Source organism: Pygoscelis adeliae, unplaced genomic scaffold, assembly GCF_000699105.1.
Source record: "Pygoscelis adeliae isolate BGI_AS28 unplaced genomic scaffold, ASM69910v1 Scaffold419, whole genome shotgun sequence".
NCBI classification, from domain to species: Eukaryota; Metazoa; Chordata; class Aves; order Sphenisciformes; family Spheniscidae; genus Pygoscelis; species Pygoscelis adeliae.
The window spans coordinates 96,667-120,115 of record NW_008825502.1 but is presented as its reverse complement, the minus strand read 5'-3'; the positions used below and the strand labels follow the sequence as shown (position 1 = coordinate 120,115).

At 40.6% G+C, this 23,449-nt stretch overlaps 2 protein-coding genes across 2 annotated transcripts in view; one reads left to right on the top strand and one right to left on the bottom strand.

Annotated features, from left to right (window-relative positions):
- UPF1 (UPF1 regulator of nonsense transcripts homolog (yeast)) overlaps positions 1-19,082 on the bottom strand; it is a 43,304-nt gene extending 24,222 nt beyond the window's left edge. Inside the window, exon 1 of the mRNA XM_009331577.1 lies at positions 19,042-19,082. Within this exon, the coding sequence (XP_009329852.1) occupies positions 19,042-19,082 (41 nt within the window). The remainder of the gene's footprint in view (positions 1-19,041) is intronic.
- Positions 19,083-20,578: 1,496 nt separating this feature from the next.
- Positions 20,579-23,449, top strand: part of COMP (cartilage oligomeric matrix protein) — a 16,830-nt gene continuing 13,959 nt past the window's right edge. Inside the window, exons 1-2 of the mRNA XM_009331565.1 lie at positions 20,579-20,813; positions 22,904-22,989. Of these exons, the coding sequence (XP_009329840.1) occupies positions 20,738-20,813; positions 22,904-22,989 (162 nt within the window). The 5' untranslated portion in view covers positions 20,579-20,737. The remainder of the gene's footprint in view (positions 20,814-22,903; positions 22,990-23,449) is intronic.

The following is a 23,449-nucleotide window of genomic DNA, read 5'->3' as shown; positions in this document are numbered from 1 at the left end:
GCAGCTTGGCCCCTGAGGTGGCACTTGAGGTGGCGAAGGGCCCTGGGGGGGGCGGAGGGAGGAGAGGGGCTGTGGTGGTCATCGACCCTTGTGGAGGCAACGTGAGGGGCTGTGGTGGTGGATGGGCCCTGCGGAGGCAACGTGGGGCCCTTTATCCCCTTGTGCCTGCTGTGAGCCCGGAGCTGCAACCGCTGGTTCTGTGGCCTGCCTGCCTCGCGTTCCTGTTTGAAACGAGTGCGTAGGGTCTCTGCTAACAGAGTCGTAGCCCGGGTAAGGGAGTTATGCAGGGGCTTTAAGTGTTTTGAGACAGACATGTTGATTAAGAAGAATCTGGTATTATAGTAATACCTGCTCTAACTGTAATCCCTGTTATACCTAATATAACAGTGTGACAGTCAGAAAACTGAGTTGCTATGAGGTGAGGGTAGTGGAGTCGGCCACAGAGATTCTCCGAGGTCAGGGAAGGTGAATGACTGGGTTGTGCAGAGAAGGTCAGTAGCACGTGTTCCTACCCATAAATAAACAGAAAGTTTTGGATTTGAGTGCCCTCATTTTAACACCCTTTTTTTAGCACACAACAAATCTCTTTTAAGATAAACTTCTGTGTTGTGAAAAACATTGATATGAAAGGCTAGATATTCAGTCCCTTTTCCCTACTAAAGCCTTCAACTATAAGATGCAAATATGTATCTTCTTTTATAAGTAACTTTAATTTTATTCTTGCTTTTGGTGTAGGATAAAGCCTGGAACTGAAACAGCATGTACCAGATTTGCAGCTGTTAGGCTGAAAAGATCTAGATGAAGATTGCAAAGTATCCTTGTCCTAGGAATATTGTGCACCAAACACAGGCAGGAAAGAACGAGTAAAGAGAATACAGGAGTCACCACTTATGCATACAGGCTGTTTGCATTAATCTTTAGCTTTAAGCCTCTAGGAAGAACAGACTGTACCAATAGTTTGTCATAAATGTATCCTAATTCAGGATTCAGATGAAAGTAGGTTAATCCAACAAGCCACTAAAATCAAAAGGCAGAATGGAAAATTGATTGTTGAATTATGACTGTCACATCAGCTCCAGTTTAACATGGTGACATCAAGATAAGTCAGTGTATACCCATACGTAACTTCATCAGAGTTACAAGACAGTTCCAGTGTTGAGACTCTTGATTCCTAAAGGTGAAACGCAACTGAATTGAAACCCACTGAGAGTTTGGTTGGAAAGCATCCACGGATGAACTAAGCTGGTGCTTTCTTAAAACAAACTGGAAATTAACTGTTTCGTAGTTCAGAGAAAAGCGTAACTGTGAGAAAATATGAAATCCTACTTGATGATGAAAGCGGAACTGAAGAGGAAATTTATAAAACCAGGTAGGCTGCTTGGTATGGACACTTATTTATTAATAAACAAAACGTACTTGCAACATTTGGCTGGTTTACAGAATCCTCAAAAGTTTTGGAAACCGATCAAAGTTTTGATGTGCTGCTGGATTTCTTTCCCTGTCCCCTACATAATACAGAAGATAACAATGCTTTCAAAGGAAGTTGTTTGGAAAACGCGCTGAAAATTGCATGTCCTTGGCTCACTATGCCATCAGAAGGCAAATTGGGCTTCTGATACGGAGGCACCAGCGACCGTTGGCCGCCTTCACGGACAAGATGGTGCTGCTGTCTGAGGTGCTGAAGCTGGAGGGCTGCGGGGAGATCCCCCACCACACGGTACGTTCTGCTCCCCTCTCACGCGAGGCAGGAGCAAAACCAGAGCGAGTCGGGTGCGGAAAGCCTGCAGTTCACTTTCATATATTTTGACGAGGGATCAAACTGGCAATTAGTTGTGGCCGTTGGGCTCCTGGTTACTGTGTTTAAAAATGGAGACTGTGATTAGTCTTTATACCAATATGGAGGCTTGGCTTGTGAAGAGGGTACATTTGGATTTCATGACATACTTAATCGTAGTTCACTGCGTGCTGGAAACTCTGTGGACTACTTTGGTGCTTTTAAAGATAAAGATGGAGGCACGTATGCAGGCTGCGCTACAAAGCTCCTAGACAATATTTTTTGTGTAAGCCATGTTTTGTGAAAGTTTTCTCTTTTAAATCTGGGCTAATGCAGAGAAATGGCACTCTGACTCATTGGTCTTTACTGTTGTGCATCCAATATGAAATGTAAAAAGATAACACTTCAGAAAACTGGAACACGTTCTCTGGAAATGTTGCTGCTTTACCATTTTTATGCATGGTTAGAAGCTAGAATTCGCAGGACATACTTAGCCATAAGAAGCTATCCAAGAGAACAAATGTGGGTGAATTTAATTTAAAAAGAAGATGCTTTCTGCTTACTTCCATGAGCCAAAAAGTTTAAGGTGATTATCTTGAAGAGGTGATAATAAAGGTTCCTGATGATTATAAGTGTAAAACTGATGCATCCAGCAGTTTAGGTGTTGGTAGAAATAACACAGTCCTGACTCAAAATAATGGGCTTTGCCAGAGGACTTTCCTTGAAACTCATTTCAATTCCAAGACACGCTGGCGCTGGGATTTGATAACATCCTCCACTCAGGACTGCACAAGAGAGGGCTGAAAACAAGCTGTTATGAAAAGGGATGAACTGATTGGTCTCTGCAAACTCCAAGCCATGGAGATAGTGCTAGAAAGTGTCATCATGACGTGAAGGGTTCAGAGCCAATCAAATTGAGGGTGAGGAATCTTTGCAAAACTGCTACTTCAAACAACAGGGTTGGATTAAAAAAAAATGTGCATTTTTATCCTGGGATAAAACAATTCAGGTTCAGATGTTCTTGACAAAGAATGCTTAAGGAATGCTCACACATTACAAATCTGATGGGGATGTCTATATAATGAGTACTGTGGCTAGCAATACGTTAACATGTTGTGGAATAATAAATGCAATCAGTAAATGTATTATGCCTATTTAATCACTTTACCTTCTTACCTGTTCTGTCACTTCACATCTGCATTTTAACATCTCTTTATTTCTTCTTTTTTGTTTAATGTTCAGGTAACTCATATTGTTTTAAAGTTATTCATTTTCTGTCTCTCTCTGGTTTTCCTTTTGCTTGCCTCTTCCCGAAAACAAATCTTCAAATGAAAATTCCGTATGGTTTTACCCAGTTTACCTAGCCTGAGTACTAGTAAATGGAAGAGCAAAGAATACTCGTTGTTATTTTTAAAAAGAAAACCTGTTCCCCTGTATACTGACAAAATTTCAATGAAAGAAATTTTCTAATTAAAAAAATGCACGAAAAATGCAGCAACAAAGCAAAAATTTTTGAAGGCTATGAATTAGCTATTCCATTGCAGATGTTACAATTCTTCTCAGTTACCACAAGAGGGACGTAGAAGGAAAGCTAATGCAGCGCTGGGACAAAAAAATCAAAAGAACAGCTTGACGCAGGTTCGTAGCAACATGCATTTTCCTTTTGTTTAGGAAGATCTTCTAGGATCATAACATTCCTATAGCTTCCTTCATCCCAAATAATCTTTAGAAAGCTTTATAGACCTTAGAAAATGTGATAATAAGCATTAATAGCTAAAATGGATCTATTCCCAGAACTTCATAATCTTTCCTCAGCATTTTCCTATTGGAATGTCTGTAGTAGTGTCGGGACAGGGAGCGGTTGGGCTGGCTGTATTTTTGTTCCATCTCTAGCTATTGGACCAACAAATATTGCAGCGTTTTGTAGGCATGTGGAGAAGAAGGTTATGGAGCTATTTTTGCTTATTTCTATTTAATTTTCCCAAATTAATGCCTGATGATGCAAATGGCGTAAGATCAGAGCTCATATAAATGCCTTCATGAAACAAGAGGACCATAAAATCCACTTAAGTAAATATCGAAGGGTTTATTGAGCTCTTGTGGAATTACAAAGCACAGTCCTAATATGCACTAGGTTAAAAGTAATGCAGCATGTATGTTTAAGGATATGCCGTCTATTAATCGCTAATGTCAGTAAAGCTTTACTTCCAGCCATGGTGAGACAGAGGCATCCCTAGCTGGCCATGCTGCTTTATGGGATCTGAACAATAATGCTGTGAGAAAGGGCTGTTCTGAGTAAGGTGGAAGTAAAGACTTTTTTTTTTAATTATAGCTTTATGGACTTCAGTCTTAATGCCTGAATTTATATGACAGGTATTTTAATATCACATTAAAAGATCTCTGCCAAGTGGTACTAGACTGAACGGTCATTTTTAAAAAGGCCTTTAATGCACAGATTGTTTTCACAAGCTAAAAGCATATCAGAAAAGTATTATTGCGTAGATGTAAGAATTTCTCTAAGGCGCCGGAAATCTAAGCGCAACAGTAAATGCAGCCCAGCTTTGATTTCAGGAGGACGAGTAATGTAGTATAGAAAATTCACAGAAAAGGGCTATTACTCATTATCAGGGGAACCTCAGCGCTTTTATCTTTCAGCAAGTTGTGTAATATTTCTGTTTCAACTGATTTACCTGCAGGTTCAATTGCGGCTATAAAAAGTATTCCTGAAGCAAGTCATGGGTAGGTAACTTAAAACAATGAAGGAAAAGGAGGAGAAGATCTTGACGTTTCTTCAGTGATCTTCAATGAAGAAGGTACTTCGATATTAAGGTGATGAGTGACATAAAAAGATAATAGCAGTATATGAAAGCCAGTAAATGAAACTAGCTATAAACTCTATGCTATAAACCAATTTTCTTTCACTGTCTAAGCTAAGTGGACACTAAAAAGCTAATAAACTGTGAAAAGGTGACTTAATATTAAAATACTAATTAAAAATACTTTATTTCAGTATAAAATTTGAAATCCTTCCCTTGAAAAATGTATTAAAATCCTTTGTAACTCCCACTCCTTGAAAATAGCTGAAGTGTGTGTTCATCCTAAACAATGCCACGTTAACACAGAATCTGAATTCAAGGAACTAATGTAAGGGAAAAATCTTATGAACAGAGCTTCTGGCTTTCTGCGGGTTTTTGGTTGCAAAAGTACGATGTGAAGTGATCTACTTCTCTTTAACTGGCCACAGAAGTTAAAGATTGCTAGCAAAAAGGCATAGTTTCTAAAATCCAAGAAAAAAATGCTGGAATTGATGGATATATTCAAGAAAATATTTGAGAGTATCTGTTACATATTAAATCTGTCTTTGATAGGAGTTCTGGAAGGAGGAGACTTGTTAAAAATATTCGTTTTCTAAAGGGGCATCAACGTTTCTTTAAACAGGACTTCTTCAAAACAGATGTTATTGTATCTGAGCTTAAAAACAAATTTTGAAGCTCTTGGTTGACTACAAAGAGTGTACATGTTTCTTTGTTTTAATTTCTGGCAGTTATCCTAGGCAGATGGAGAAGCAGTGAGGTTATTTCGGTATAATGTAAAATCCAGTACTTCACAAAGGGTTTTGATGTGTGTTTGAAGCTTGTGGACTGGTGTTCCTCCCTCTGTTTTAGTGGGGAAAATAGAAGAGTGGTGAATTTTCAGGTTATCCCTGGTGTCTCATTTAAGTTTATAAATACTCTGAGTTTTAGCAACATGACTTCTAATGTGGTAACAGCTTGCTTTCTTCTCAAAGCATTACTGCTTTGCAGACATGTTTTTAACTTTTGGGGCAGGTAGCATGCACAGGGTTAAATATGAGTTTGTTTTTGTAAAGAGTACCTTAAGAGAACAAATAATTTGAAAAACAGTATTTTTTGAGTCCCACCCTGTCTTTTCCTTTGCTTTCTGTTTAAGGGAATAACATACTTGCATTCTCTACATATAAAGTAAATCCTTCCAAGTAAATCCTTCTTCCTGCTGTGAGAGAAGTCTGTTAATTTGGCACTTGTCTTAAAAATGAAATAATGTAAGCAATCCAATAATTAGGTGTGTTGCCCTTTGGGTTTTGCCGGGGGGGGTGTATCTAAACACACATGTAGGAATGTGTGTTTAGCCATATAATGTGGCTACATGACTTAGATGAGTGGTTCAGGTTCCTGTTGGAGTAAACACCTGCATCCAAGATGGTCCTTGTCCTGAAACATGAACCATTTAATTTTCTGGCCTCCAGCTCTCCAGAATAATCCTCTCTGTTTTTTTCACGGACATCTCAGTTCCTTTTGATGTGGAACACAGAATTCACCAGCGAGGCCTTATCTTTTCATGGCAAATATTAAAGGTTCAGAAAACAACGAGGTATGAATTTTCATACAGTAGTAGCAGCTATAGGTAGGACTAGTAATATTAACAGTTGCTTTTCCTTTATTTCTTGCCTGAAAAAAAACCCACAGCAGATCTAGAATCGAGGGAGACCAAATATATTAGGTGTCGCAGTAGTTTTGCCGTCATGGAAGCCCTTCCATTAGAAACCCTGTATTTCTGATGTCTGGGGGGTGAGTGCAGGGCAAGAAGAGGTTGGTTGCCTGAACCAGACTGGTTTCAGGATGGAGAAACTTACTTGAAGTGGAAAGAATGTTTTCTTTGCAGAACGCTGTGGATTTGAGGAGGAACCAAGCCAGTACTGAACACAGGTCATGAATGGTTACAGTGTAGCTTTGTAATGCCTTCCCAGAAGTCATGAGTTCCTTGGAAATGTACCCAGGCCACTGGTGGAATTTCATCAAACAGCATGTGAAAAGATCAAGAGGACAGTGGGGTCTCAGATTTTAACAGTACTCCTGAGAGTGAATGTTTCAGTTGATTGTACCACCTGCTTCCTAAACACGGCGGGCTTAAAATGCAGTGGATTTGCCCCAACTTGCTTGAAACAAGGTTTCCCACTATCGGATTGATGTTAAGGAGTGTTTCATGTAGTTTCTTCGCTAAGGGTTATTCGTTTTCCCTTTCTCAGTAGGGTTTCATAGACTGCTCCTAAGCTGCTAGGCCAGGGCAGAGGTGGAGCGATTCTCTCACCCCAACTTGGTGGTGCTGGTTGCTGAGACTTCCTCAGACTGGCCAGTTTAAGACCCACTGACTTGCCTTGGGAGCAGCAGCACCCTGATGGCAACACCTCAGGACCTTCTCCGGACCTGATCCAGTCTGCCTTCTACCAGGCTTTCAACAGCACTTCCAAATTAACTAGCCTTTGCTTTTGGCTTTTCCATGTGCTATGTGAGGAGGCAGAGTTCCCACTGTGGAAGGCAGCCAGTGTGACTGCGAGTAAATAAATGGAAAGGTGCTGGAAGAGCTATGAAAAGATGTAGAGATAAGGAGTCCTTCCACGCTGTTCCCTCCAGTGTCACGCAGACCAGCAATTATCAAGCGGTGCCATTCGAGCCTCATGTTGCAGAAGCTGTTACAGGTGCTATAATGAAAGCGGAGTCTGCGTGAATTCCTGGACCCTGAGCAAGGCCCATGGCAACACTATGAACCCATTATGGTCTGGAAACTGTGAACTGGGGCTGTTTTTACTAAAAAGGTGATCACTGGACTTGATTTATGATCAAACAGAAGTTTTCAAACAGCTTCTCAGTTCTGGTCCAGAAATCCATGAGCCTTATGTCATATGGAGGAAACCCAGAACACAGAATTTTTTTTATTTAGTTGTTAGCAAATGTTATTAAGAAAATGAAATGTTGTTGAACTAGATCCTATGGCCTTTATTTCAGCTGTGGTATGAAGACAGAGTAAAGGTGCTATGGAAGCTAAGGGAAGCTTTCTGGCAAGTAAGCAGCGTTCCAGTCTCAGACAAGATACTGACATATTAGACCACCTTCCTGGCAGCAGATTAGTATATGACTTTGCTGGAAGAGATGATTGCAAAAAGGTTATGAAGAAGGTCTGGAGAGCAATAATTCTAAATAGCGCTTTGGTAATGATGTCATTTAAACAAAAGAGTAATGTTAAACATTGGGCGATGAACTCCTTTGGATCGAGAGCAACACAGGGCCACTAGCCAAGATGCAGAAGAACTTCTACAGCAGGAGAAGTTGCACAGTGTAATAAAGTGTGGAAAGTCCAAAGCATGCAAGGTCATGATGGAAAAGCCACATTAGAATAATCCTGAGGAGTGGCAGGGTAAATAACCCAATATTTTCTATGAGCGTGAGGGCTTACTAGGAAATGGAGGGGAGGAAGGTATTATAACTCTAGTCGAATAGTCTGTTTGCTCACGATCAGTCCGTGTGTCTTGAAGTCAGAAGCCAAACCTTGGGCTAGCTGGAGCACTGGAACAGCGTGAATGATTGATGTGATCTCAGGCTGATCTGGAACTGTTCTCTTGGGGCTCAAAACAAACCCAGTTATAACCTGCATCTACCTCCTCTACTGAGGAAGCAGAAAGGCTGAAACAAAACAAGGGATGTTATTGTGGACTACACAACTTGATGAACATCAGGAAACATCAAAAATATAATTTAAAAACTGTGTTGTTGTAGGTTTTTTCTTTATAGGATGACCCATTATGGTGCTGCAAGTGGTCTGAATTGATGGATCGCTCTCAGGCTAGGGTATAGAGATTAGCCCTTTACTAGCAAGAACGTATAGTTTTAAACAAATTCCCAGTGAATTCAGCTATGAAGAGCTGAAGGCCTGGTCAGCTTTGTAGGAGGCTGCACGTGCCTTGCTCCTTTTTTCCTTTTTATACCATTTGTTCCATATTCCACTAGAGGCCACCACAAACCTCATCTAAAAAAAAAAAAAGAAAAAAAGGAGCGGGCACCTACAGTACTGAATGGCAAAAGCTCCTGTTTTATAGGGAGATTTAGAAGTGGAACTTGGATCTCCCTAGAAACAACTTCTCTTCCCGCTGTGTTAGGAGTAACTCCCAGATGTGACTTGAAGCCAGCAAATGATCTCAGGCTGCGAGATCAGATTTTGCTGAGTATACAGGGTTAGGCATGTTCATTACTCATTCCAGAAGATCTCCTATCCAAACCATGTATCGATACTTGATTTCCTTGGGAAATACTGGCCTTCACGATAGCCTTTACTGCATTTGTGTACAGAGACTCAAAGTTTCAACATTGTCTCCTGCCTTGCCAGTCGAAAGTTGCTTTTGTCATTGCTATTTATTCACCTGAGGCGTGGGGTTCCTGGAATTGTGTGCGCTTTCCTGGAAGAAGTGTTGAGGGGTGTAATGGCTTGTGCAGAAAGTATTCAAAGACTGAAAAGATGTCAAGGAGAGACAAGGCAGCTGGAGTTTAGGGAGAGCTCTCGGATTCCACTCTCATGATAGGTATTTCTCTAGCCGGCATTGTCTCAGGAACTCAATGTCGCTTACACCCAAAGTGTTTTGGCTTGAATAAAGGTTAATGGAAGAAACTGACTGCTGTGCTGGCTGAAAGCAATTGGCCTTTATTGAAGGAAGCATTGCAAAAATACAGAGGATCAAACTTCTAGTTTCCATGTGGAATTAAAATTAGAGTAATTCTGTGACCATCGCAATTAGGCTAAATATGTGTCCTTGCAACCTTTGGATGGGAAGAGCAGTTTAGATGAAGCAAGGACTTACTCTGAATCTTTACACAGACCGTGATACTGAAAAATATTGTGAAAAAGATTAGATTTGCTTTTGTGGCTGGTTTTCAGCTTTGGGTGGGGTCAGGAGAAGGAATTGCCAGCAATCTCCAGAGCCAGTTCATTCCTGTGAGATTTCTGGTCTGGTATTTTCTCTAAAGCTCAGGAGGTTTGGATTAGTCTCCAGACTCCATCCTTCTGGAGAGCTTCCCACTACTTGTGAGCCTGTGTACATGCCATTTTTCCATTTCTCTAGGGGTGAAAAAAAAACCAACCCATAGTCTGGATGATGTTGAATTTTCCTCTGAGTTTATAAATGATGTACAAAGAAGCACAATTTTCGGATAAAGCCAGTAATCTGTAATGTCTCAAAGCTTATGAAAATAGAATGTGCATGAGAAAACAGATGTATGATAAGATGAGCTGACAGGACGTGTGCCAGGAAAAGCATGCGTTTAGTAGCCAGTGGCTTCTTTGTTTCCACAATCCGTGACATTGGTGAAACAAGCAGTTTCACAAATGAAACTGTTTACTTTAAGGCTAATAGGCCTCTTGAATTGATTCTTTTGACTTGCACCTGTTAATAACTTTCTAGTAGTCTGGACCAGGTAGCACAGACATTCCCTTCAGCTTTGCGAAAGCTGCAACTCGAGTAACATTTTTGTGTCGTACCTGTGTGCTTTCAGGCCCGAGAGAGGAGATACTTCTGCATGAGAATAGCTGAGTATTTAACGTTGTTATCTAAGCAAACGTGAATGAGGGCTCAGCTGCCTGGCTCTGTGCTATTATTGCTGTTTGAAAATTCATCTTCGTATTGTATGAGATCTCTCTTTTGAGAGAGACAAAGTGCTCCTGCTTCTGAGGACGATAGCTGTCCTTCCCCACCCCCAGAGCGTGGGCCCCTTGAACATCTTTGTCTATTCATTCCTATGACAGCTGTAATTATCTTTGACAGAAAGCCTATGGAACACCTCAGGCAAACACTGGAAGGGGGACAGCAGCGTGGAGAATATCCTGCCTTGTGATATAATGGGGTCTGTCTAGAAGATACCGGGTTTGTCATTCTCTGCTCATCCTCGAGGAGCTGGCATCCTTTTGTGGTCAAGATTTTGGGAACAATTAGTGAAGGCACAAAAGACAGTTTCCAGGAAGAAGATTCATTCTTGTTTGCTTGAAATCTAACAAAGTTATTAATCAGTTGAAGTGGGGTATAAGCAGAAAAGATTGAGGCAATGTTCTGCTCTACCACCATCATAAGAGGAAGAATGATTTTTGTGGAATACTAAGGCTCTGCTATAATAATAAACCCATTTTCTTTTTTCATATTCAAGATTCTCATTTTACATATGGATAATGAGACCACTTTAGAGAACAGCCTTGACGATCTGCTGGTACTTCCTATATCCCTCTATTCTTTGTGCCCTCCATGAATCTCCTAGTCATCCTGATTCCACGACAATCGAAGAAAGCACCTACACTTGAAGAATTTCCATTGTAATTCATAAAGGCTTTTTTCCCCATTTCCCTTGTGTAAGAAGCAGTCATATTTCCGCATGCAAGTGTTAAACTACTCATATTAAAACTGAACTTAAGTGTGTAGCCTCTTCCTGAGATGAGACAAAGAGTACTGCATTTAGTGATCGACTTCTTTTCCCCCTTTCCCTGTCCCATCCAGTATTTTGAAGAGTTGAGTTTGGAGAAAACAATCGTCAGGCTCCTGACCGAATGCTTTCAGCATCCCCATAGCCAGTGAAGATGTGAGGGGGAATTAATACAGTGTGATCTATCCTTTCTTCCTCTTTGTACAAGTTAACTCTGATTTTCAACAGCGAAAAGGTTTATGTCTCCTGCAAACAGCTGACTGCAAATTACATTTTTACAGAGTACCTCAACAGCGGTCTTTTGATCACCGGTGTCCTGAAAAGACCTGATTGCTTGGTGCTGGTTTTGCTTATTTCCAGCTGTTAAATCACACTAGATATCTTCCTTCTGGTTTTTGGTGGCGTTTTTCTGTAAGCAGTAGAACTAATTGCTATGGAGAGGTTATGTGAAAAAGAGCAAATGGGAAGAAAAAAATGGCCCCTGTTGCAGTCAGTAAGAGAGGAAGTGTCAAGAGAACTATCATTAATCTTGAATCAACACTTTTTTGCCTCATGTATCCAGGAGACCCGAACAGGTTTGCTTAATATAACTTCTGGCATGGAAAATTTCTTGATGTTCCCTTGAGATGTCCACAGAAAGGACAGACTATGGTCTGTCTGAACACAGTTATTAGAACTACTGGTCCAGCATGTTGGGAAAGGTAACTTACCACTTCATACTTCTGAGGCAGAATAAACTGTGAAGTTCAAATTTTCTCTGCGGGTCTTTGGGATGTGACCATAGACCAGTTCTGTCTCCCGTGAATGGATGCTAACCATTCCTTGGCACTCTATAAAAAGCGAGGTTTTCTCTGGAGTCCCAAGCCAAATGTTTCCCTTTTTTTCTGCTGTTCTGCACTCTGTTATGTATTTGGCTGTGCTGTCTGTCCCAAAGGTGTCTATGTTCTGGTGGTATTAGTATGAATAGATTGTCAAGTTCCTTGGGATCTTCCTTGCTGAAAGGAACGATGGAAACTTGATCTTTTTTTTGAAGCTGCATGTCAAAAGGCTAATGGCATGTGCCAGCTTGTGGCTAGAAGGCAGTAATTTGAGGGCAGCAAATACTCATCTATGTAATACTTGTATATATGATACAGAAATAGTATTATTCATACACAGTATGTGCATTTATGTATAGCTACCGAACCAATCACATGTAGACAGCTCCAGCAACATACCAGAGTAGATTTCCAGGGCCCCTCAGGCTCAGTATTCTGCCTACGAAGGGGTCAATGGCAGATGTTTCTTTTGCGTTAATAAGTCTTGGTACATGATCAAAACCAAGCCAATGCTCCCTAAGAGAGGTCCCTAGACTATTAAAAAGTGTACGTGCTGTCTGCCCACCTACATGTGTGATCTCAGAGCACTGAGCACTTCCAGTCCCTTCTGCAATGAGACAATTCCTGTTTACACTTTTGCTGAAGACCCCTGGATTACACAATAAGGAGGTTCGACCATGGAGATGAATTATATACATCATTTAGGGGAAAAGAAAAACCAGTCTGCTTAGAAGAGCTTTTGTTTTTTAAGGTTTGCCATCCCTAAGAGTTTTGGGAAGTGACTTAGTGCATACTGAGCAATGAGTGAAAGCAATCAGTAAAACTGTGTTATTGTCGTTATGACTCCGGGAGATGTCTTTTAGTAGCAAAAACCAAAAAGGGAGACCACGTCCAAAGCAGTTTTACTGAAAAAAACTGCATACTCTAAGCATTAATGATACTCCCAACAATAATTCCTAGCAAGACGTGATGGCTTAACCATCGCATTAGTTTGCATCTCTCTTGGTCAAAACAGCCTTCAGTCTTCTCCTTTTTTCCAGTACAATTCAGCTAATTATTCCCAGTTCCCTCAACAAGTCTGAGCTCCCGCTGGCTCCTGGAGCAATAGTAGCTCATTGTTGCAAATGAGCTTAATCCAATGTTAGAAGTCTTTATTGTCCTTAATAGAAAATGGCATGAATAGTAAAGGAAAAAATGTGAGATGTTTCCTGTAAGGTTTTAACAACCCTCCTGGGTGTACGATTACAACATATGCTAGGGAATAGTTTTGAGCAGGGTGGCGGTGGGGAGAAGGAGCTCTGGCAGCATTTTACACCCCCATCTGTAAGCTTCATTACAGCGAGCTGCTTGAGAGGAAGGGAAGGATGGGAGACAGCTCTTCTTGATCTAAACATGCCACTGCTTTTCAGCCCCTTGGGCTTCTGATTTGCCATAGTTTGTCTTTGGCAGGCTTAAACGAGAGGTAAAGCAAAACTGAATGAGGGCCGATACGAAATTTGTGGGCCCTTTGACTGGCCTCCTGCCCTCAGTTTTGTAAAAGGCATTTTAGTTCCAGGTGTCTTAGTTCTCTTCAGACAGGATTATGTTGACACAATGCCTCAGGCATTTTGGAAGGGGTAGGATTATCAGCGTGGGACTCGGGAGCGCGGAACATTTGACAGTGCTGCGACCTTTCTAGAGACAACAAATTAGATTATCAAAATTCAGCAAGCCACTGGGAAGTTCTGGACCGTATTTTAAATGAAGGACAAGGTTCGGGGTGGTCTTGTAGCCCTGTCTCTGGATAGACCTTGGACCTATATTGTGGCTTTGTCACCAGTTCTGTCAGACTGGCCTCGTCTCCTGCTGTTCCTGAGTAGACTCCCTGGATGGAGCTACTGGTAACCAAGTAATCCAGTAACCTAGACGACCTGAACAGTCTAGGTCAGCCTCATTCATGCTTCCTGCTGCTTTTGAGTATTGGAAGTTCAGTATCACATCCGTGATGAAACTGAACTGTGGTGTTCTTGCTGTGCACTTAGGCACTTTTTATTTGTTGCAGGGCTATAGTTGTTTGATATTTTCTTCTCTTGTGAAAGTACAGCTTTTCTTCCTGATGCTCTTTGAGCTCCTATGTCATCATGTGTCATTCTCTCAGCCAATGTGGGCAGAATATGTCACTTCCAGGAAGATCAGCCACTTACAGTGGTGGTAAGGCTGCCCAGACAATATGTAGTATCACTTATTTTAGATGAATGTGCATGTGCTTTTTTTTTTTAGTATCTTTCCCTGCCAATGTTTGTTTGAAGATTCCCCTTCTTCAGAGAAGAAAGACGGTTTAGTTATTACAGCGCTGGCATGAGCTTTGGGCTTCCAGGTTCAATTTACTTGCATGGTGTGACCTAGCGCAAGCTGCTTAGCTTCTGAGTGATTCTGTAGAGCGGGATTCTTTCTTCCTCAAAAGAGTAATGTGGCAATAAAAAGCCAGGCCATTTAGCTCTGTCATGGTTGCTACAAATTGGTTATCTTGTTGGGAGTCTCATTAGAGAGATCAAGAAACAAAAAACCTTGTGGGACAGGCGCTGCTTCCGACTCTTACTGATAGCTTCCTGGGTCAGGTCCAGAGCTGCAGGGAATCTGTCCTGATGACATAGAAATTTTCAGACTGGCACCTTTCTTTTCCCCCTACCCCAGCATTCACTGAATTTAAAAAAAAAAAAAGAAAAAGGAGGCGATAAAGGCGGCAATTTCTTGATATGTGTTTGATGGCTTACAAAAGTCTCCTACTTATTAAATGTGCATTTGTTGTGTTGGCTGTTCAACAGCAAAAATATTGGAAAGCCCCTACACAGGTCATATGGGTTCTGGTTACTATTTTTGGTTAGGGGTTAGGAGCTGAGGATAAAACAAAGAGTTTGAATGTGCTCTCGGCTCATCGGTCTTTTTTGTGGGATTCCTCCCTCAGACATTGGAAAGCATCTCTACGCCTTTTTTCAGAAACCATTTTGCAGCTATTTTTATACACTAACATTATGGTGTTTGTGTTTTGTAGCATTCTAAAACTAAGAAAATGTTCAGGGTAAAAACTGATGTTCCCTTGAAAGTCAGCCTTTCATACGCAGAAAGTGTAAAAGTCGTCAAATTTCTAATCGTGTTAGAGGAATAAGCGGGAAAATCGACCCTTCTGGAACTCTAATCTTACTTCAAGGAAAGCCCCACGTTCTGTGGTGTAAGGCAGTAGCTTCCTCCCAGGAGACATCCCGGTCACAATGTGCCAATTGCTGTGATACTGCGGTTGTGGCCCAGCGTTATGTCCCTCCGCCTATTGCCACAGCGGGTTGTGTGACTTTTTTTTACGCTCATGTAAATGGCTTTACTGACACGAGTCAAATTTCATTAGTAGGGTAGAAAACAACAAGAAGAATGAATGATAAAGTTAGCATAGTGCACAATGGAGCCATGTATTGTATTTTGCAGGCTTGATTCTCTGTCATTGCAGTTTGCCATTGATTAAATGAAAAAAAACATTAAAAGTACTTATAAAAGGTCTTCAGTGACCTTCAGTGCCTTGCTTTCCTGAGGAATTCAAAGTTAGAGACATAAACCAGACTGCAGCAAGCTGTAACTCTTCAAACATGTAACAAACCACAACTTATAATGGATTATTCCATCTTGCAATGAATGAGGCATACAGGGAGGGGATGGGGATGTTCTTACCTAGTGACTGATGGATTTTGTGTATAATATTTGCATCACTTTAGGTGTTTATGTCAAATAATGAATCTATCTTCCATAAAGCATTGGTGCTATTCTTTACATTATTTAGTTAATACCTAAACTTTGTTACCGCAGGACTGCAAATAGCAATAAGTACAGACAATTTAGGAATCCTGTTTGTTGAGATTGTGTTTTAGCAACGGATGAAGTAAGTATTTGTACATAATCAAGCTGTAAAATCATGTTTTGCAAACTTCTGAAAGTAGGTTTTTGTTTTGTCTGGAAGCACATAGTGGAAAGGTAGGACAAGACTGAAGATTCTGCTGGCTGCTGGGCATCAAACTTCACTGTCCAGTCCTTTTCACAGTGTGTATCTTTGGAATTTGCAAATTTTAGACAATAGCATTCAAAATAAGTACAAACTGAAAAAAACTGTGCTGTGAAATTCTGATGTATTGGGCTTCTTACTGATCTACTGATGAGTGAAATAGAAATGAGAATTGCATAAATGTGTCAGGTTGGTTCAACTTCAGTTGTAATCTAGCAGTTCACCGCAATAGATAATGTAGCTTCTGAGTCACAGATAGTTTATGTATTGTGACAATTAACAAAAATCATGACTGATTAAGGTTTAGTTGAGACTTAAAGACTTTTATTTCTCTTAGAACTGACTGTCGACAGTCTGCAACGACTGTGATCATTTTTCATCTCCACCTTTCTATATTGGCTGTATAAAACTTGGAAGCAGCATACGTTACCAGGTTCTTTTACGGAAGAATAGAATTGAAATGCAAGTTTTCAAATATGTAATGCTACTTCAACGGAGGGACTAATCTGCTCTCCGAGTCCATGGTGCATAAGAAAAGAAGCAATGGGCTTAAACAGCACCACTCGGAAACATTTTCTAACAGTGGGAATATAAAGCATTGGAAGGCTGCCTGGGGTGGTTGTGGAGTCCCCACCTCTGGAAGCATTTGAGAACAGGGTAGAGAAGTCTTCGTGAAGGGTGCCATAGGTACTATTGATCCTCTATTGGGAGGAAATGGAGGATATGTTTTTTGAAATCCTTACCGGTCATCTTCTATATAATTTGGTTTCTTATGACTGTAAATATATAAGAAACATTGTAAAACACTTAGCATACCATTTCAGAGGGTGTAGGTGTTTTTCACTTATTTTTAGAACTTGACCTTACAAGACTGAAAAATAACTTTTTCCTTCTGACTTCTGTCCTTCACTTGGCAAAAATTAGTTAAAAACACAGAGATGGAAAATATTTAAACTTTAAACTAGTATGAGCTTTTCTTTTTGTTGTTTGTTTGTGTGTTGGTTTCATTTGTGATGTCAACTCCAGTCAGGGAAAAAGGTGTAACAAACCTGGCACTGCACAGAGTGCAAAACCACTTTTACACTGAAGCCTAAATAAACACTATCTACTGCTCACTTTTTTTTTTTTTAAATCAGTAATGCTTAAAAAATGATATTGACTAATCTGGAAGATGTTTCCCCGTCAGATAATAACAAGTTCAGATATATCAGCTACTTCTGAATTTGTCCTTTTTAAACAGACACAGGCACCCAGAAATAACCAAGTCATGACCAAACACTTTCTGATCTGCTACTGTGTGTTTAAGCTGCGTTAGAGTAGTGATTTACAGGGATTTCTAGCCCTCAGATCTGAATATAGAAAGGTATAAAATGAGTCCAAGGAAAATAAAGGTAGGAATGACCTCACCCTGTGGAGACACCGTGTCTTGCTCAACTCAAGAAAGCTCTGTAGAAGCTAGCTACGTTTTAATTTGAACAGTTATTTTGCTACTGTCAATGAATAGAAAAGATCCCAGAAACTGTTGCAGACTAAAGAGAAGCAGCTTCGGATTTCTAGAAGAATGTAAAGACATGTTGATTGCTGCCTTAATATGCAGAAGACTTATTTGTTCAAATATTTAAAATTGATGTAATGCAGATTTAATATGCTTTGTTTCATTTCATTTAGAATAAGTGAGCAATAATAAGCGCTATTCTGTCACCACCTGTCCTACACTAATTGTTGCTGAGGGAATTGAATGTCATTTCTCAGCAGTGAACATTCCTGACTTTACTGAGTTTGAGAACTTGCATCCTGTAAGGACATACTCACAGTTTTCCTCTTGTGCTGTAACACCTCAGCTAACTGCAAAATGCTTTCCAAGTAACGTGTGCTCCTTGTGAGCCAGTTCAGTATACTCTCCAGCCTCCACTAATAAATTCATTATTAGTGACTCTCTTGCAGAGGAGAACAGAGATGGTGACGTACTTGCAGATGGTCCACTTTGCAGATTGTCCACATTACCAAAGTTCTCTTTTTCTCTTCCCTGTGAAGAGATCCGGGTTTGCTGCTGGTAGCCCTGAATGTTTTAAATACTTTGGTGACTTGCAGCTTCTCCACACAAGGTATTCTTCAGAAGAGAGGGGCTCACTCTTTTCCTTTTGTCCTTTGCAGTGACTCCAGGAGCTTGGGAGATTTCTTCTTTTTACTGTCAATTATTTGAGTTTCCTCAGTCCATAGTAAAAACAAAGAAAATGATCTAGCTTCTCTATGCTTTTGATGAGTTAATTTGGATGTTAAACAATAGGCATATTAGAAAATACTGTGAATTTTACATATAACATGATCACTGGTTTATAGTATTATAAAAGGGCATATGATTCTGGGCAGCTGAAAGTGTTCAGAAAAATGTGGAACTCTGTGCAGAGGAAGCAGGACTCTTCTTGATAGTCTTCAAGAGCTCTTCCTGGATACAAATACTGCTCCCTTGCTGGCTGGGGGTCACATTGTTTTACAAGCCAATTTCACATGGTCTCAAAAACGGTTGTTTCTAGTCAGCCTACTATCTCTTTCCAAAAACTGGGGGTTTTTTGGCCCCTGAAAACTTAGAAACACAGAAGTATCCAATTAGCTGGATACTGGGCTTTCAAGCAACTTTTTTATTAGGTGTCTGACTTTAAGGGTTTTTTTAATGTGGGTTTGTTTGGTTTTATGTCCTGATATCATTGAGTAATGCTTTACTTAGATAGCAGAAAACATCACTACTGCTCATACATATTTTATTTGCCTTGTATTGAATAGCTCCTTTTTTCTTTTCATTTCTTTTTTGTAATACTAGGATTTTGATTGTCTCATCGTTCTATATGGACATCTATTTCTCCATACAAAGCAAATCTGATGTCAGTTGTTTCTGAGGTGACCTCACAAGTGACCCTTGTCCATTCTTCATTCCATGTGAGTTACATCTCTTTCTTTCTGGAGTTTTATGACTTCTCTCCACTTGAAAAAAACAGATTTTTTCTGAATAGTTGGCAAGAACCTTCCTTTATTAATGACCTATCAGGCTTCTGTTGAAGTAATGTGCTTCTCTCTTAAAACTCTCCACTACCATAACAGGTACTAATGGGTGTCCTTGCTTGCCATCTAGCAGGGTCCTGGACTGAGCAGGCTGCAAAGTCTGAATGCCTCTCTCACCTCTTGACAACAGCATCTTCAAACGGAAGCTGGACGGACATCCGCTATCACTGTTTCAGGTGAAAGACTTGGTCTCTGTGGGGGTGAAAGGGCATTTTTCATTCACTCCCCATTTGTTGCTATAAAATAGAAATTGTAAATAATATTCCCCAGAACATCACTGGAAAAAACAGTATATTTTATCTTTAATAATCAGTGGCCATGGTTTTGATTTGTCCAGAGGACCCAGAAATGCTAAAACCTGGGAAACTCAGTTGTTCTGAGTTCCAGCTAAACCACTTTTGCTTACCACAAGTATCAAACCCTCAAAGCTGATTTACCTGTGGGTTGACAGCAAAAAGTCACTTGCTGTGTGTAACACGAGATGGCATGTGTGCCAGACAAGCAGAATCATACAAATGCCACCTAGGTAACACATGCAAATTAACTTTATTTTCAGCATAAACTTGCTTGGTGCAAGAAAATGTAAAATCTGTCTGCTGCAGCATTCCCGTAACATAAAACTAATAATATTTATTTGCTTACTTTAGTGAACATGCATGCTCACCCGCGCCTGCAAGACTGAACCCAGTTACCTTCAAGAATTGTGCACAGCCTCAGTGATGGGAAGTTTTTTCCTGAACACAGGAGGTCTGAGGTCAAAATGAGAAAAAAATTGTTATGTAAATATCCAAGGATCCTGCTGCTATAGCACTTTAGAGACTGAGCTACTGTTTCCTGGGGCTTTCCTGTCTGTGTCCCCAAGGGTGTTGTATGATCAACACACTGACAGATTTCACAATCAAGCAGTGAAAATGTGTGATCAAGAATTTCACTGATCTTCAGACTAACCTTTTTTACAGGTCACAGTTTAACTTGCAATTTCCTTGATGTAGTAGCTTTAAGATTTTCTTTGGGCAGATTTTCTTTGGCTGCTCTAGACGGATTTCTCAATCCGCTCTGTGTCTTCTGATGGAAAGTGCTGGATTGAGACTGACTGATGGAAAATGCTGGAATGAGACTCATTCCTTCACAGACAAGAAACAGCAAAGTCAACCTTCCTTTCATGCCGTCATTTCTGCACTGCATCCTTCCTTTAGACAAGCCTGGGTGGGGGGTAATAAGAACATCAGCTTCTAAGGGCTAGTACATTTGCCCAGTCCCTCTCCGAAATAGGATGTGATAGCTCCCCTTTGCAGTTGGAAGATGATTCAATAATTCTACCCCAAGTGTGAGTGGTGAAACTGTCTTTGGGGAGTTTAAAGAGCCTTTTCTGAAATTCTAGTGAAGTCCAGATGTCTCATAGCTTTTGTGATCCTGTGAGCAGTTTTAGAAGGAAAATCTGTGAGGGATAGGGCTATGAATCATCCGTCTATCCTGTGTCCATGAAGACGAAATAAAAACTCCAATCCAAAAAGAATCCATTTAATTCTGGAATTTTCTGACCTATTTTGGTGCAAGCCGGTCTAAAAAAAAAATTAAACTACTCTCCTGATGAGTTTCTCATATTGTTTACTTTTGTAACGTTCTCTGTGGACTAGGAGCCAGAAATGACGTCCACCCCTCGTCCAGCATCAGAGAATAAGAACTTCAGAGGAAGGAATGCAACTTCATAAATAGCAAACCACAGACACTAATGGGGAGCAGAGGCAAACCTGCAGGTTAAAAATTCGTTGCAAGAGAAGCCCATACATCCACACTGCCTGGAGATTCAAAGATGATTTCAGCTCTAGCCTTTGTTTTTCTCCTCTGCCTCTCTTGTCCTTTTTCATCATGTCAGCAGAGAAGAGCAGGTAAGTAATTTTAATTCTCTCTGTATTTTCTGGACTCGTATGCTTTCTAGACTCCTATGAAAATTATGTTTTGCAGAAGGGAATGAGGAAGAAGGTAACATTTCAACTGCATCTACTGAAGCCTAAAAACAATGTTTAGGGATTTTGTAGTTTCATATGAAACTTGGAGCTTTACTGTATACATGTAGATTTTTTCCCCAGTTCCCCTCCTGAGTAGTGAAGTTTTTTTACGAAAAACATTTATTCTAGGGCAACTGGAAATTTTGTTGTGTTTTGTAATGACCTGCAAGAGACACTTTACATTAATCTGCATTTTTCATGTGATTTAAGTTAAAAACCAGACCATACAGAATGTCCTATAGCAGGATCCTTGGATATTCTCTTTGCTTGTGCACATAGAGCTCAGGGAAGCCCTGACTTCTAGGAACGTAGCCATGCTAAGTTCATTACAGAAGTTCCACTTCTCTGAACAGCCCGTTAGGGGAATGCTCAACTCGAAGAGGATCTGTGAGATCCGGCAGACTCAGACTGTGTACCAGAGATTCAGGTGTGTGCTTGTGGAGACTGAGTGAGTCCATGGAGAAGGATGCACAGTAATGGCAATGTCTGCAGGCGCACAGATTTCCTTTGGAAATCGCTCCTGAGTGGTTCAATCATTGTTGTGAATTTGAATATTAAAAAACCCCCAAACTTTTATTTTGAATTCTTCCCAGGAATAGCGGAAGCTGCCTGAAGCCTTCATGCAAAGCTTATTCAAAACCTCTGTTTGAAGTTAGAAATTATGTGCAAGCTCCTTGTTTCAATAAAATAAGAAACATCACTTTAATTCAGTCTTTCTGTTTTAGAATGACACACTTGTGGTACTTTCAATTTAGTTCCCAAACCAAAATGTATTGGAGAGGTTACAAATATTCATAAAGTCCTCTTGGTTCTGTGCAGAGAAGACCCATGAGGCTTTCAGGCTCGTTTGTCACATGAGAATGCCGAAGTTGCTGTACGAAGTCAGTAGCACGGGCTCACATCCTGCCTTTGGCACTGGCAAATTCTTCATGCGCAAGGAGGCAGACCCCTAATTCCAGCTAACTTTCCCCTGAACACACAGTGCTGTTTGTAGAAGATACTGCTATTTCTCTCTCCATAAAGGTTTGCTTACATTATAGGCAAGGTGCGAATTCTGTTAGAGGATCAATTAATCTAGAAAAAACTTGAGAAATGAGGTCGTACTTTCTCATGGCAGACAGGAGAATACCAGATTCAAACTTTGTGTCCAATTGTTTTTAAATGGTTCAAGTTTTCTTAAAACTTACATAATTCCAGAAACAATGAGCTGCTTCCATTCATTCTTCTTGAGCGAAGCTGGAGTATAGACTAGATTTTTAGCATATCTCAACGGGCCAGGCAAGTCTAGAATCTAGCAGATGGGATGGAAAAGTCATGTTAATCTGCCCTAGCTGACCTTGTATGATGATTTATATCCTTTGTTCAGCATAGCTTAAACAGGATTTTGCAATGTTGCATGGATGAGCAGATGTATCCTTTGTGTCCCAAAGCCACTACACAGCAATTTGAAACTGCCGCTACCCAAAAAGAACCCGTCTCCAAAGTCTGTACCTTGCGAACAGGCGAGGCAACGGCTGATGTGCCAGTTTTCCACGTTCAGTACTTGGCAGCACGTTTGGGATAGACTCAGCAAAGAGCCTTACTTTAGTGGTGCCCTTCATAGCAGCCTCCACAGCACTGAATTATTAATTTGCTGCTTTTGGCAGCAAAGCCTTCCTATGTGTGAACGGCGGAGACCATGCCAGATTAACAGCTACCACAACTGCCAGACTGCCAGGCCAATTTGTTTGCTGAGGGGTAACTGTTACTACCCAACGGGCATGGCTGATTATCACTGTCTGCCCTGCCCACAGCAAGTCCTACCCTACGTGCAAGTCTTTGTTAATTCCAGGAAGCTTCTAGTTAGGAACTGGCAGAGACTGGTGTGGAGGAGTCTGTATCTTTAACATTAAGCTGAAGTTAATATTATCAGTTGGTTTGTACTGCTAATGGCTCTTCTGTGTTTTTCCTAACCACTTTGGTTTTTTTAGGAGGTGAAGTTGGGCCAGAAATGCTGGAAGAGATGAGAGAAACTAACCGTGTGCTAATGGAAGTTCGAGACTTGTTGAAACAGCAGGTAGGTGAGAAAGGGACCTAATTCCTTATATGCTGCACAAGAGAGATCTCTGAATCCTCTGCCTTGTGTGCTGAGTTCTGGAATTGGGGGGGCTGCTTCTTGTGTTAAGTGAAATGAGCAATAGAATTATTGCACTGCAAACCAGACTCAAGAGGTGGTCTTACAATCAGATCTGTAAGTCTGAGATAAAGCGGATTCATTTGAATTCCAAATTTTGCTGCTTAGAACCATGTCCGCTGAAAAACGCATACATGGAGAATGAACTCTTTAAAAAAAGACACGCACACACAGTGGGGATATGTTTAACTGGAAAAACACATCACTTTTTCCTTGGTTTTGTGGGCTCATGAAATCAGTAGAGAGTCCAAACTTTGAAGATGGAAGAGATCTTTCAGCCATCTATTAGGGTCCTGGAAAGGGAAGTCATATGGAGTCTAAACAAGCTCTCTATTCACTCTTT